Source organism: Narcine bancroftii, chromosome 12 (genome assembly GCF_036971445.1).
Source record: "Narcine bancroftii isolate sNarBan1 chromosome 12, sNarBan1.hap1, whole genome shotgun sequence".
NCBI lineage: Eukaryota > Metazoa > Chordata > Chondrichthyes > Torpediniformes > Narcinidae > Narcine > Narcine bancroftii.
In genome coordinates this window covers 92280977-92297353 of record NC_091480.1, presented here as the reverse complement: position 1 = coordinate 92297353, position 16377 = coordinate 92280977, and the positions used below count along the sequence as shown (strand labels likewise).

Below are 16377 nucleotides of genomic sequence, written 5' to 3'. Positions count from 1 at the left end.
CAATGATTGTTCCGCATCTTCGATATCAAGAGGATTCTGTATTTCTTCTTTCTTTTCATTTTTTTCCATTCTTCCCATTCTTTCCATTTCCACTGCCATTTCCATTTCAATTTAATCTCCTTTTAGGAGACAAAGGCGGAGAACGACCATTTCTTCTCAATTCCGGCAGAGAGTTCGCAAAAACTAAGGCATCATGATCATTTTCAAAAAATTGAGATTGAAAATTTCCATAAAAAAACTTCAAAATTGCAGGGTAATGAAAAGCAAATTTATAACCTTTTCACCACAGAACATCTTTAGCCGTATTGAATTCTCTCTGTCTACGAATAACTTCCTGACTCAAATCAGCATAAAAGAACACACTGTTGTTTTGAACCATTAATGGAGATTGATTTTTGTCATGCTTTTTGTACTGCCATACGTAAAATCATTTCTCTATCCTGGTATTTTAAACAACAAATCAAAACTGCTCTCGGTGGTTGCCCTAGCAGCGGTTTTCTTCTCAGAGCTCTATGAGCCCTATCTAACTCCAAAGCTTCAGGAAAGAACTCTTTAGCCAAAACTTCTGGGATCCAGCGTTTAAAGAATTTTATAGAATCAGAGCCTTCAATATCTTCTGGACGACCAACCATCTTCACATTATTTCTCCGACTGATTTTCCTAAGAATTAATCTTCTTCAATAAGTCTCTTTTTTTAATTCCCCAATCTATGAAAGATCCTTCCACCTTTTCTGTTTTTTCTCTATTACGCTCCACTTCACTTTGACACTCAGAAAAAGCTATGAATTTTCTTAAAAATTTCTTGTACAGTATCAACAGATTTTATACATCTATTAATGTCACTTTTGACTACATTCATATCTTGCTTCATATTTGACATTTCTTCACATAAAGTATGCATCTTCATTTTCACCTCCATAAATCCTTGATCCATTTGATCTGATATTGGTTTTGACATTTTACCCATCTGATAGGCAATCCCTTCTCGAACTGCAAATACTGGATCCATTCCAGATTCCGGATTCACTTTTTGAGATTTACCCTCATAGGTTGCTGGCTCCCCCTGCTGGATGTATTCTGCAAAGGTAAGTAATTCCTCTTCTTCTGTCGGTGTAGATGCCTTGACAGTGCAGCTGCGGGTCTGGTCACCCGTCGCCGGCACCCCGACCTCTTTGGGGCACCGGCGTTCGAGCTCCCCCACAGCCCACACCTTATCAAGGAGCTCCTGGACTTGCGACGCTCCTCGCAGGCCGGGCAAAGCCACGGGGCACTTTGGAGCATCTTCCAACGCTGCTCCGCGTGAACCCCAGGTCGCCGGGCAAGATCGCGGGGCCGCGGGTCCCTCTGTCAACCGCGTTGTCCACGCGCATGGCTTCATGTGCACGCGGATCGGCAGCGGCTGAACTCACCGGGGTGCCGGCGCCATCTTGCGGGAACAAGGTCGGCGCGGGTGTCAAGATCAGCCAAGCTGGGGTCCTCTGGGCCCTGGGAATTGCCAAAATCGACTCCGAGGATTCCGCTGAACAGGTCGGCCTCAATTCTTCCGTACTTTTAAATAGTAATTTCTTTTGGAGTTGAGCCTTAGATTTCTTTTTACATTTGTTGCCATAGTATTATTGTTTAAAAAATTTAAAATATTATTTTTAACTAATTTTAAACAACTTAAAGTCGGGCGTTTAATGTTCCAGCTGGGAGAAGGTGGAATACACGTCTTGCCTTTACGCCATCTTGCCACGCCCCCAAGGCTTCTGTCTTTAAAGAGTTTTTTTTAAATCTTCCTTTAAAATCCCAAATACTCCTTAAAGTTTTTAACTTTCTTTAGTTTAAGTAATAATTATATTTCAAGTTTGCTTAAACTTATAAAAGAAAGGGTAGCAAAGAAAAATATAGATTAAAAACTGAAACTAATACGTTGAAAAATCTAAAGGCCCTTGATTAGATTTGGTTTTTCACCACCCAATTCCATATCTCACGTACTGGTGCTACACCAATTTAACTGTTTTAATCATCCATTACTGAGAGACAGTCAAACATGATCAATCAATGCAGCTCCGAGAAATTTCTAAAACATCTTTGAACTACAATATTCTATGCAGAGTATTGGATAGAATGACTTGTGAGGCAGCTGTGGTGACCACTAGCCTACTGCAGGGGGTGTCCACTGTACCTGCAGGAAGATCACTGGAGGACAGACAACACCTAGCCGGCTGTGAATCAATTGACCTGAATGGACCAAACCCCACCCGATCGGGCTGCCAGTCAGCCGCCCGGAGATATAAGCCACATCCGGCCCCTCTCGAAGTCAGTCACTCAGGAACAAGGCACAACTAGCCACAGCAGAGATTTTAAGCTGAATAAAGCCCGTTGTTTCAGTTTTTGAATCTTGTGTCTACTTACTGTCACTTTGGTGCATCACACCAGCAAAGGATATGAAAAAGGTGAGGGAATGTTTGAAAAATCCTGTTTCCCAATAATTAGTGTATTTAACCATGTATTAGGTCAGAACACTTCCAATCTCTTTTCAGTGCCAACCGCTCAGTCCAAGATTCCGCCCTGCTCCAGCTCCCTCAACAGCCCCTAAGGCTAGAGCTGGATGAGGTTCCCACCCTGGATGAGACATATAAGGCAATCGAACAACTGAAAAGTGGCAAAGCAGCAGGTATGGATGGAATCCCCCCAGAAGTCTGGAAGGCTGGCGGCAAAACTCTGCATGCCAAACTGCATGAGTTTTTCAAGCTTTGTTGGGACCAAGGTAAACTGCCTCAGGATCTTCGTGATGCCACCATCATCACCCTGTACAAAAACAAAGGCAAGAAATCAGACTGCTCAAACTACAGGGGAATTACGTTGCTCTCCATTGCAGGCAAAATCTTCGCTAGGTTTCTACTAAATAGAATAATACCTAGTGTCGCCGAGAATATTCTCCCAGAATCACAGTGCGGCTTTCGCGCAAACAGAGGAACTACTGACATGGTCTTTGCCCTCAGACAGCTCCAAGAAAAATGCAGAGAACAAAACAAAGGACTCTACATCACCTTTGTTGACCTCACCAAAGCCTTCGACACCGTGAGCAGGAAAGGGCTTTGGCAAATACTAGAGCGCATCGGATGTCCCCCAAAGTTCCTCAACATGATTATCCAACTGCACGAAAACCAACAAGGTCGGGTCAGATACAGCAATGAGCTCTCTGAACCCTTCTCCATTAACAATGGCGTGAAGCAAGGCTGTGTTCTGGCACCAACCCTCTTTTCAATCTTCTTCAGCATGATGCTGAACCAAGCCATGAAAGACCCCAACAATGAAGACGCTGTTTACATCCGGTACCGCACGGATGGCAGTCTCTTCAATCTGAGGCGCCTGCAAGCTCACACCAAGACACAAGAGAAACTTGTCCGTGAACTACTCTTTGCAGACGATGCCGCTTTAGTTGCCCATTCAGAGCCAGCTCTTCAGCGCTTGACGTCCTGCTTTGCGGAAACTGCCAAAATGTTTGGCCTGGAAGTCAGCCTGAAGAAAACTGAGGTCCTCCATCAGCCAGCTCCCCACCATGATTACCAGCCCCCCCACATCTCCATCGGGCACACAAAACTCAAAACGGTCAACCAGTTTACCTATCTCGGCTGCACCATTTCATCAGATGCAAGGATCGACAATGAGATAGACAACAGACTCGCCAAGGCAAATAGCGCCTTTGGAAGACTACACAAAAGAGTCTGGAAAAACAACCAACTGAAAAACCTCACAAAGATAAGCGTATACAGAGCCGTTGTCATACCCACACTCCTGTTCGGCTCCGAATCATGGGTCCTCTACCGGCACCACCTACGGCTCCTAGAACGCTTCCACCAGCGTTGTCTCCGCTCCATCCTCAACATCCATTGGAGCGCTTACATCCCTAACGTCGAAGTACTCGAGATGGCAGAGGTCGACAGCATCGAGTCCACGCTGCTGAAGATCCAGCTGCGCTGGATGGGTCACGTCTCCAGAATGGAGGACCATCGCCTTCCCAAGATCATGTTATATGGCGAGCTCTCCACTGGCCACCGTGACAGAGGTGCACCAAAGAAAAGGTACAAGGACTGCCTAAAGAAATCTCTTGGTGCCTGCCACATTGACCACCGCCAGTGGGCTGATAACGCCTCAAACCGTGCATCTTGGCGCCTCACAGTTTGGCGGGCAGCAACCTCCTTTGAAGAAGACCGCAGAGCCTACCTCACTGACAAAAGGCAAAGGAGGAAAAACCCAACACCCAACCCCAACCAACCAATTTTCCCCTGCAACCGCTGCAATCGTGTCTGCCTGTCCCGCATCGGACTTGTCAGCCACAAACGAGCCTGCAGCTGACGTGGACTTTTTACCCCCTCCATAAATCTTCGTCCGCGAAGCCAAGCCAAAGAAAAGACAAGCAGTAAATCACAGTGACTCTCAACGACCTCATACCTGACATGCTGCTCCCAGAATGTAGCAAAACTTCCTGTAACCCTTTGTAGTTACACATATCTTCCCAGCAACATTCCAGGAGTGACCAGTGTCCTTTGTGATGGTAAGAGTTTTGTGAGTGGCATATCTCCGTTGTGTTTGAGAAAGTGTCTGTGCAGCCATGCAGTAAAGGAGAATTGGCATCGTGAGGGTCCAGTAGTCTGGTAAAGCAGGCGGAAAGCTGGGACTTGCACATGTATCCCGTCGCTACACACTGTGGCCCATCGCAGTAACATCTGATTTCACCTGAAAAAGAAAAAAAAGCTTCAATAAACTGAAAGATTTAATGAGGAAACCCACAGAAAAGCAATGCAGTAAAACCTCTTGTATCTGGAAATCAAGCCAAAATATCGTGGAAAATAATAGGTTAAAAAATACAAAAGTTTAAAATTGGTGTGCCTTGCATTAGTTCACCAATCACACAACACACAACCTCAAACAACCAGAAAATTCACTTATCTGGTATCTATGGGTGCTGGATACCCGGGGTTTTACTGTATGTTAGAACAATCTTCTACAGATATGAAAAATAGTTCAGTTATATTTGATTGTTATTGCTACAAATATTAATAATTCCCATATGATTCCACACATTCATGCTTTTGGTGTTGATGCATGTTGAACCTGAGATTAAACTCACCCCCTCCCCTTATTTCCCTGTAATATTAAGTGATTGCCTTTTACATGCTCATTTTTCCCTATTCATTCTTTTGCTACCATAAGGAGTCATTTATAATTTATTTAGGCCTCTCAAGCCAGTTTGTACTCTGAGCTGCAAGACCCAGCAGAACACTCTCAAGTCCTTCAGGGAAGGAAGTCCATCCAACCCAGTCTGTAAGTGACTCCAATCCCTAAGTGACTCGAGATCCATCAATGCAGCACTGCCATTGGGGGATAATAAAGGTCAGACAGCAAATGGCATTGTCAGTGATCTGCGCGTATGGTGAATTAACAAATAAAGATTTTTTAAAAAGGCTAAGATTGACAACATTGTCAAGGAGATTTAGAAAGGCGTGTCATTAATACCTTCTACAAAGTTAAAAACCACAAACATAATCTTGACCCTGAAGAAGGGCTCAGGGCCAAAACATTGGGTATGTATGGCACTGCATGACCTGCTGAGTTCCTCCAGCATTTTTGAATTTTTACAGCTATTCAGATACTTGGACCTGTTTCTCTGTTCAAGTAGGTTTTGAGTCCTTCATCAAGGTACTTTATATAGCAAAGAAAAAGATACATAACCAATGTTTTGGGCTCAAGCCCTTCATCAAGGTATTTCATATAGCAAAGATAAAGCCGAAACATTGGTTATGTATCTTTATTTTTGCTGCATAAAGTTTCCTTGATGAAGGGCTCAAGCCCAAATTGCTGATTGTGTATCTTTACCATTGCTGTATAAAGCACCTTGATGAAGATCTTTGTTATATGAAGTACACTGTTTGACATGCTGAGTTTCTCCAGCATTGCATTTTAACTTCAACAGAACTGGCATCCTTTTGTATCACAGCCCCCTGAAGATAATAATCAGATTTCAAACGGTCATTTTAATTCAAGTCCATCTTCTCATTTTCACCAATATCTGCTGTACAATCTTAAAATATTCCATAGCCTCTGGATCTTCATCATTCAGAAAGTTCTCAATTTTTCTCTTTCCTTTATCGACATCCATCTGCAATACTTTTCCCCACTTCCTTAATCTATCAAAAGTTGCCACCATTCTCAGCATTAGTAGTTCTGGCTAACTGTGTAACATCAGCAAACTTAGCTACATACTCGCTCCATCTTCCACCAACTCATTTACAGTAAAGCCCCTAGTATCTGGAATTCAAGCAACTGGCAGCCTCAAGCAACGGCAAAACAAAAATCAAGGAATATAAAATAAAAATTAAAATAAATAATAGGTAAAAAGTACGTGAGCTTAAAATTGGCATGCCTTGCCGTTAGTTCCTCAATTCACCACTCGTGCACTAGGCAACCGTTCCCGCCTTGTGAATGGTTTAGTTTGAAAAGAGCGGAAGATGATTGCATGTTGCAAGGGAAAAGAAATGAGTTCCAAGAGAAAATGAATATTGGGGCACAGTGATCTTTTTCAAATGGCTGGCTCAGCAGATTCAAGGCAAGTCACGGGTACCAGAAATCAGCGGAACATGAGGCAGTGGATAAGTTTGAGTTAGGCATTGTAAGATTAATTCTCAAGTAACTGGGAAATACACATCTGGCGTCTACCAAACCCCAACGTTGCTGGAAACCAGGGGTTTTACTGTATAATTATAACGTGAAGCTGAGACCACAGAACTGGTTCCAGGAGATCATTCCAGACATCCACTGCCAATTTAACGACACACTAATTATATTTGCTCTCTGTTTCCAACTTCCATAACATTTCACCTTTTAAGCAAAAAAAATGAGTGCAAGTTGAAAAGGGTAGTAGGCCATCCCATAAATGAATCAGGGAGGATTGTGCGCCCAAATGGCTGTTCCCGAAATCAATGACTCGTGTTTAATTTCTGATGATTCAGCTAAAAGATCCTACTCATGAATGTTATCATTGCTATGCCGTTTCTACATCTGAATGGATTGGGACCAGGCCAGAGACAATATCCAGCAATGTTAAACCATATGTATTTCACAACACCTCAAAGTACTTCCAAATGAACGTCCTTACCCATTGTCAATGCATCTAATTTTCTTTAAGAATGGCAATCTATATCGAGAACTCAGTATCAACCCAATATCTACACTCCACTATCTAAGGATCAGCTCAGACATCTGAACTTGGAGCAAGGAATAAACTCTCATCTTTTTTTTGCTCCCCATGATGCAGGTCCACTTCCATGAACAAAATGATGTACTGTAATTTAACAGCAACCAGATATTCATGAGATTGGAAGGAGTAGAGTTAACTGTTGGGGAATTTCTCCAAAGTGTAAGCCCCAATTCAAGTGGTCTGCAGCATACTGCACCTCCAGTGTTGTTCTATTTACAGTAAAAACCCCTGGTATCTGGCACTTATGGATTGGTAAATGCCAAATATGCAAATTTTCCAGTTGCTTAAGGCACACTCTTACAATGCCTTAATGGACCAGCATTAAGAATAAACAGTTTAAAAGCCAAAAATATTCTACTGTATTTACATTGAACAAGCTTCACTTGTACGAATATATAAACCTTAAAGAATTTTGCTTTATTTTCAGTCACATTCTTTGAAAATATTTAACCGTTGCAGAGCTGCCCGAAAGAAGAACAATAACATTATGGATAATTAATCTCCCCTCCCCCAGGTTTACAGATAAAGTCTTACTAATATATTTAATAATATGCCATTATTACTTAGCAGGGAGAAAGACTCTCACTAAGACTCTTACCAAGCAGGTAGCCAACGCCGAGCGGCTTCAACCAGCTCTTCATCCTGGTTGATTCAAACACAACTTTATTCAAACAGTCGCAATAGACTGACCAAGCCACTCCACTGGCTAAATACTTGCTCCCATCTTCACTAAAGCTTTATGCGTTACTTTGGAGAACTTTTACAATTTTAAATGTTTATTTACATTTTTATTTATCTATGTATTTATTTACTCAATTTTATTTTGCCAGTTGCTTGAGATTGCCAGTGCTTGAATTCTGGATAATGGGGGTTCTACTGTAATTTCATATATTCCTTTGCAACATCTCTGGTTTTCTCCAAATTATGAGGATTAACAAGGAATTTCTTGAGCGATCAGGATAGAACTGTCCCTATTTCACAATTCCAAAAGCTTGGAATACAGAGCCAAATAGCCCATGTCGGGGTCTGAATATTTGGATTGACATTTTCAGTGTTTTTTTTATAATTGCTATGCCATTTCTACATCTGAATGGATAGGGACCAGGCCAGAGACAATATCCAGCAATGTTAAACCATATGTATTTCAGATCTGTTGCCGCGTCTTCATCTGTCAGCTCATAGTGTCGGAACATTTATGGTTGGAACTATGGAATCCTAAGTAGTTCCTAAAATAGTTTGGAAAATACTGAATGTGTCGTGTAAATTTACTATTGTGAAAAATTACAGCTTTGCATATGTGCTGAAATGTGGAACAGATTTAAACAATTAAGTTTCAAATACCCAATTTAGTGATTTAGCCTGAACCAATAACCTAGTCATTCCACATAATTTACTTTAAAGAAAAGTGGTTTTGGCTTTGTGTCAATGTGAACACTGTAACGCAACTCAGGTGAGTGAGTGATTTACAGAGATAGCCTCAAACCACTTCACCTCACACCAAACCTCAGATCAATTATAAATCATGAACCTCTTCCATCAAGTGGCTGGTCCTTCCACATTCACACTGAACCGCTTAAATGTAACTGATGGCATGTTGCTTTTCCTAGATTCATTTGTGTTCACATTGGCTGCCCTTTGAATGCTACTGCCTTTCACTGATATTTCTTAAAGACCAAACAAACATCCAACCAATAGTCCAACTATTGCACATTCTACTGTAATATGCTCTGACTTACAGCTGTCCTTTTGCACAGTTTAGTTTTATTTATTTAATTGTTGGGGTAGGGTCAGCACTAATTTCACAGTCCTTCAGAGTCTGATGGACAGTTACCCTCTATAACTGCTGCAATAGATCTCTGTTAGGTTGTGCGGCTTGACAGAAAGGGAAAATAAAGAGAGACTCCTTTTTCCTTCCCTCATGTGCCACCTGGCAGCCAGGAAACAGAAATATTGGCAGAGGTGCACGAGAAAAATCAATAACCCCGATTCAAAGGAGATGTGTGTTCTCGATGGACAACAGGAGGGAGACGAAAGGGGCTCACCTTCCAAAAAGGCCAGGGATTTCCCTGATATCTTCATTTGAACATGTATGATGTGGTGAACAACTTGAAATGAGAAAATCAAAGGTTTGATCACTCATCTGTTTGGAACAATAGGATGCCAGATGATCCATCTGTTGGGGACTTACAACTGGGCTCAGGTGGCTAGGGATGGGGGCCTTGGTTCTGCATGCTGGGAAATGTTGTGAGAGAGATACCACAGGGCAGAAGCCATCTCTGCACATACTCTGGGGCTCAGGCAAGAGAGTGGAGCTGAAGTCGAGATCAGATTGGCCATGATCTCAATGGCATGGAGGCCATTGCTGTCTCAGAGCTTTCAGGGACCAAGATTCAAATCTAACCTCAGTGTGGAGTTTTCACATTCTTTGTAACTGCATGGAGTTCCTCCAGGTGTTCTGATGTATGCCATTGTCTCAAAAACTGCTTTCCTAAATTAGCCCCTAGTGTTGGGTGAATGAATCAAAGGGGAGTTAATGACCATGTATGAGAGAGAATAAGTAGAGTGGGCAGGGAATTATGGAAAGATGGAATGACATTAATGTCATTGCTCACCTGCGAGCTGGCCATGAATCCAGTGGACCAATTGAACTCCTTCTATGATATTCCATGTATGATGAAAGGGTCACAGCTTCAATGAACTAAATGGGTAATTCTAGCTCCTGTTCGGTTCTTATTATTTAGATCAGAATCAGAATTTATTGCCATGACCATGTTTCGCAGCAACACCACAGTGCAAACTTTAATATTAACCACATTACCAAATCAATAGAGTTCAAGACAAAGACAAAGTGAGGTGGTGTTATACTTACCTGGCAGGGGAGAATCAGTGATCATGATGGCCGATCTCCCAGGACGAGGCTATCCCATTGCACTTCGGGTGTGCTGACGCCTGCGATGTCCCCAAATGCGGGATACTCGACTGCAAAATTTGTGGTAGTGGGGGACTGCGTTTGCGTTAAAAAATAAAAATAAATATAAAAATAAAAAAATTTTTTTAAAGTGAGGTGGTGTTTATGGTTCATTGTGCATTCAGGAATCTGATGACAGGGGGAAGAAGCTGTCCTTGTGCTCGTCTTCAGACTCCTGTACCATTATTCCCGATGGTAGCAGAGTGAAGAGGGTATGGCGTGGGTTGTGGAGGTCCTTGAGGATAGAGTAAAAAGACAATGCTGGAGAAACTCAGCAGGTCAAACAGTGTCCTTTATATAGCAAAGATAAAGTTACATAACCGATGTTTCGGGCTTGAGCCCTTCATCAAGGTTTGGAAAAATGTTGGCAAGGTGTCAGAATAAAAGGATAAGGGGGGAGGCGTGGTCTCAAAGACAGGAGGTAATAGGTGGAGAAGGGAGGGAGGGGACAGCAGTGAGCAAAGAGAGGAGGGATGGCTTGATGAATAGGGAAGGGATGGAGAGTTGACAGGGGGAAGGAAAAGAAGGGGTAAAGCGCTCCTTGCTGACATTTTTCTATACATTGATAAAGGGCTCAATCCCGAAACATCAGTTATGTAATTTTATCTTTGCTACATAAAGGACACTCTTTGACCTTCTGACTTTCTCCAGCATTGTGTTTTTACTTCAACAACTTTGTCTGCAGACCTTCGTGTTTACTCCTTGAGAATAGAGGCTGCCTTCTCAAGTCATCGGCTTTTGTTGATGTCCTGAATGGCGTGAAAACTGCTGTCCATGACATTTCAGGCTGAGTTAACAAATCTCTGGAGTTTTTTTCTTTTCCTGAGGCATCTCCGTACCAGACAGTGCTACAACTATCTAGAATGCCATGATACACCTTTAGAAGCTTTCAAGAGTCTTCCGTGTCGTACTGAATCTCCTCAAACTCCTCATGAAATATAGCCACTGGCAAGCCTTCTTCGTGATTGCATCGATATGAATATGAATTAAGTTGGTTAATATCTGTTTAGAACAATGAATCCCACACAAAGGGATTATGATGAACATGACTTGGGTGCTGGGGGACAGGAGCACTTTGAGTTACATGGAGTATTTTGCATTGTACAACTATCCATTGTCTTCCTAGAGAAAGGAACATTTATCCTGTAATTTATTTGGCTTTGATTTACTATGACAGGGGTGGCCAAACTTGCTTAATGTACGAGCCACATGCGATAAAGTTCAAATGTTTGAGAAGACATGCCGCAAGACATGAAAAAATATTACTTATACTGTTTTACACATAAATGCACATTTTGTTTCAAATATTTTATCTAAAGATTAAGAAATACATGTATATAATGATATTTATTCATGTATGTCATTTTAAAACTGTTAATTTCTATCAGTTTCAACAATCTGTAAGTACACATACTATATACACCAGTATTATAGTTAAATTATGTGAACCAATATTTAGGGTGATATTTAGGGGGTCGACTCTACCACTTTCAACTGCAGTAAGTACCTGCGTCGATCAGGGCATCAGGAGTTTAGACAAGTGGCCAGGACCGGGTGGTAAGTTCGTGGTCTGGGCGTCAGGAACTTTGGTGGACGTGAGGCCGGGGCCTAGGCGAGAGTCCATGGTCAGGGCTTTTGGAACTCAGATGGGCAGGTGGCAAGTGCAAGTTCAGTGCTTCAGGAGCTAGGGGCTAGGCGAGAGTCCATGTGCGGTCAAGGCGTCGGGAGCTCCTGAGGGAAGGCGACCTGGATCACACTTGTACCTCGCTAATTTCACATCCACATGCACTACACTCACATGATCGCACGCCACACACCCACTAACACAACAACGAGCACCGGCTCATACAATTCCCGCCTCAGACAACATATTACCGCGAGCTATACATTACATGTCAAAGAGCTCCATGTGGCTTGTGAACTGTGGTTGACTATCCCTTGTACGAGGATAACAAATATGAAAGTAAAGAGGTAAGAATTCTTTGTGTACAGATGTGATTGGCTTCTGTTGATGTTATGTCTGTTGCTGGTGCCCTGAAATTATCTTATTATTATGAGACTTGTTCCGATACGATTGTTGCAGAGAGGGGCATCCAGGTTCATCAGTCTTGTCTTGGAACATTCCTCACATGCTCACAAAATGATACGGTGCCATATATGATAAAGCTTGGCGGAATGCAATAAAACAATCAAAAATGGAACAATTTTCTGATTATGATCTCCTTTTAGACCATGGATATCTACATCAGATTTGCTAATATACATTTCTCAAATTCTTCTGCAAAATAAATATTTTTAAAAGACACAATTTTCAGAACTGAAATAAACGATACACACATAATCCCAATAGCATATCAAATATTCCAGATACTCTCAGCAACAAGAAAATTCTTCATCATTACTTCAGCCTTTCCAAGTCTAGAAATTCTTCAATGCATACAGGGACAATTACTCAGCATGTCAAGAACCATCTCAACCATGGGCCTGCCACATAAAATTCCATAGTGCCTGAAACCACCCTGTTCCATTAACCAGGGGAAATGAACCTTCTTTCCACACTTTTGGGGTCTGGATTACAGGAGGCTATCGATCAGAGCTCAGAGAGGCATGAATAGTAAATCAGATGAGCGATCAATTAGCTAGCCAAGAACTAGGATGCAGGGGTCACAAATGTGTGGGCGGAGGGGGGGGAGGGAGAGGATGGAGCACCATGGAACCGTGAGGAAGCCCAATCCCTGTATTCCTTGATGTTTCTCGCATCCAAAAATCTACCTACTTCTTAGGTACATTCAGATACTTGGTCTCCATCATCTTCTGTGGTCACCGGCCAGGCCAAGATCATTAGGCAAGCCTGGAAGCCAACCATGCTCCAATTATAGAGAGAGAGTGTATTCAAAATCAGAATTTATTGTCATGAGCACATGTTACGAAATTTGCTGTTTTGTGGCTTGGACGCCCTTCAGTTAAGGAAGCAAATCAATTAGCATTGTGCTGTCCTCTGAAGAAAGATGTGTGGAACAAATGAACATATTCACTAAATGGGAAGTGAGAGTCAAGAAGAAGGAGGACGCTTTGTTGAGTTTTCAGTCAAAGACGTCTGCGCCAGAATCACTAAACTTCATCTCTGTGTCGCAGTGCTGGGTAGGACCTGCAGCTGGAAGAGACGTGAGGAATGAGGCTCCCAAAGAGTAACCAAAGTCCACAAGTAAAACGGAACACCATGTGATAAAGAGAAATACAGGAAGTTCACATGTGAAACTGGGAACATCACAAGGTAATTGAAACAAAGAGCATTGAAAAATTTAGGAGGAAGTTAAAGACAAATAAGGAAGAAAGGAATGAAACAATGTGCTGATAGAGGTAGATGAAGTCAAATGAGGGAAACTTCATGCGGAATGTAAATGCCAGTTTGTACTAATTGGACCCATTTCTGCATGCACCTACCCTGTAATTCCAGGTGACCAAACTGGAATTTCCTGAGCTTTGTTTTTTACAATAAAAAGACAGATCTAATACTCAAAATTCATTTTAAATTCTGTTTTATACAGAGCTTGTGAGATGCCATGGGACTGATCGTGTTCTATGGCGAGCTCTCCACTGGCCACCAAGACAGAGGTGCACCAAAGAAGAGGTACAAGGACAGCTTAAAGAAATCTCTTGGTGCCTGCCCCATTGACCACCGCCAGTGGGCTGATATCGCCTCCAACCGTGCATCTTGGTGCCTCACAGTTCGGCAGGCAGCAACCTCCTTTGAAGAAGACCGCAGAGCCCACCTCACTGACAAAAGAACCCAACCCCAACCAACCAATTTTCCCTTGCAACCGCTGTAACCATGCCTGCCTGTCCCACATCGGACTTGTCAGTCACCAACGAGCCTGCAGCAGACGTGGACATATCCCTCCATAAATCTTCGTCCGCGAAGCCAAGCCAAAGAAGAAAGAAGATAGTAGTAGAAACAAAAAAACTTATTTTCAACATCTTCTCACTTAGAAGATAGGAGACAGTAATGGGAAGAAAGTATATCAGCCTGGTGGTCAGTGACCAGTGGAGTACTGTTCAGGGACCCTTGCTTTTTGTGATTTTTGGATGAAGAGGTGGAAGGATGTGTCAATAAGTTTGCGGATGACATGTAGTTTGGAGGAGTTGTGGATGGAGCTGAAGGTTGTTGAAGGTTACAAAAGGTTAAAGACAGGATGCAGAGTTGGGCAGAAAAGTGGCAAATGGGTTCAATCCGATTAATTGTGAGGTGACGCATTTTGGAAGGACAAACCAGAAGGCTGAGTACAGGGTTAATGGTCAGTTAGAGTGTGGATGAAGAGAGGGACCTTGGGGTTCAAATCCATTCATCCCTCAAGGTCGCCACACAGGTTGATAGGATAGTTTAGAAAGCCTATGGGAAGCTGGGCTTCATTAATTGGGTGATTGAGTAGAGATGTCATGTTGCAACTCTACAAATCTCCAGCGAGACCACACTTAGTGTATCGTGTTTATTCTAGTCACCTCATTATAGGAAGGACATAAAAACTACGGAGAGCGTGCAGAGGAGATTTGCCAGGATGTTACTTGGATTGAAAAATAAGTCTTATGAGGTAAGGTTAGCAGAGCTGGGACCTTTCTTTGGAGCATAGAAGGATGAGAGGAGACTCAATAGATGTCTACAAGATTATGAGAGGCATAGGGTGGACAGTCAGCACCTGTTTCCCAGGGCAGGATCAGCAGACACCAGAGCACTTATTTACAAAATGATGGGAGGGAAGTTTAGGAAAGACATTAGGGGTAAGTTTTTTTTTTAAGCAGAGAGTTGTGGGTGTCTGGAATGCCTTGCCAAGAATGGTGGTGGAGGCTGAAACATTAGGGGCATGTAAGAGACCCTTAGACAGGCTCATGGATGGAAGAAAAATAGAGGTAGGGAGGGTTTAGTACTTTTTTTAAGGAATATATGGGTCGGTGCAATGTTGAGGGCCAAAGGGCCTTTACTATGCAACAGTGTTCTATGTTTAAATAAAGTGAGCTATTGTTAGGCACATCTTTTTGAGGAAAGCACCCAACCCTCATCCTCAAATGCTACAAAACACCTTCATTGCACTGCTTCTGGATCTCCATCATGTCATCTTGGCCAGCCATCTGCTAGGTTGGCAAAAGGCCTCTACCACCAAGATTCAATCCCATACAGCCAATGGCTCAAATAAATTGGCTTCAAAGTTCAGTTTTCATGAGGAAGCTGAAGCAGAATTTGCATTGAATTAAAACAGTCCTTGTTCAATTTCCCATAGAAAGAAAAGTCATTGATTTCATTGGGCACAAAGCAGAAGTTTCAAAATTTCAGTGCCTTTCAAAGTGAAATGCAAGGAAACCAACAATTGTTAGGGATAAGAACAGAAAATCTTGGCAGACCATGTGAACCTTGTTTAAATTAGGGCCAGATAACATTTGGTTAGGATCAATAATCAATGCTCATCCCAACCCTGTCATCGACCTCAGACACAACACTGGCACTTCAGGTGTCATTCAAGGACACAAAAAGAAGTTTAAAGAAGAGAGCTGGTTTGAGCCATTTCTAACAAAATTTCGGATTCCTAAGTGTTGATTGTTGGAATACATTGTTGGAACATGTTTACAGAAAATGTTGGAAATGTTTTCCATTGGGAATTTTCATCAATGTCTGTTCCCTAACAAATGAAGACTGGATACATACATCACGTCTCAAGCATTCTAATCTCCTTTTTAATATAACTGTAATTTCTTAGAAACATTATTTTAAAAGATTCTTTTGATATTCTAATGAGTTCATGTTTAATTTACCTTATACCTGGTATAAGGTAAATTGAGGACCAATTTAAAACCCCTGGTATCCAGGGATTGGTAGAAGCCAGATACGCTAATTTTACTTGAGACTCACTCTTACAATGCCTAACACCAGCATTTAAAATAAACAAATCAAAAGACAAAAGAGAGAGTAATTGAAAAAAAATCAGTATTGTAGTCCTTAATTATGTAAAGTTCATTCCCGTAACTAACAAAATTTAAATTTAAATTTAAACCCAGATACTAACAAAATTTAAATTTAAATTCAAACCCAGATGCTGGGGTTGCAATAGTGTTGCGCTAACTGCTTGACTCACTGTGCCACCATTATAATCAAACACCCCCTCCCCCAAGTTTA

The 16377-nt window shown here is 42.0% G+C and overlaps 1 protein-coding gene and 1 non-coding gene across 5 annotated transcripts in view; one reads left to right on the top strand and one right to left on the bottom strand.

Annotated features, from left to right (window-relative positions):
* Nucleotides 1-16377, bottom strand: part of LOC138746529 (BMP and activin membrane-bound inhibitor homolog) — a 50525-nt gene that overhangs the window by 15677 nt on the left and 18471 nt on the right. For 2 of the 4 annotated variants that reach the window (XM_069904769.1, XM_069904770.1), the window contains exon 2: nt 4441-4725. In XM_069904769.1, coding sequence (XP_069760870.1) covers nt 4441-4725 — 285 coding nt within the window. Of the gene's footprint in view, nt 1-4440; nt 4726-7844; nt 7889-10115; nt 10156-16377 lie in introns of those variants that run through there. The other 2 variants (XM_069904771.1, XM_069904772.1) reach the window with 2 other exon arrangements.
* Nucleotides 10108-10266, top strand: LOC138747797 (U1 spliceosomal RNA). Its single transcript, XR_011347662.1, has one exon. It is a non-coding gene; the product is annotated as a U1 spliceosomal RNA (small nuclear RNA).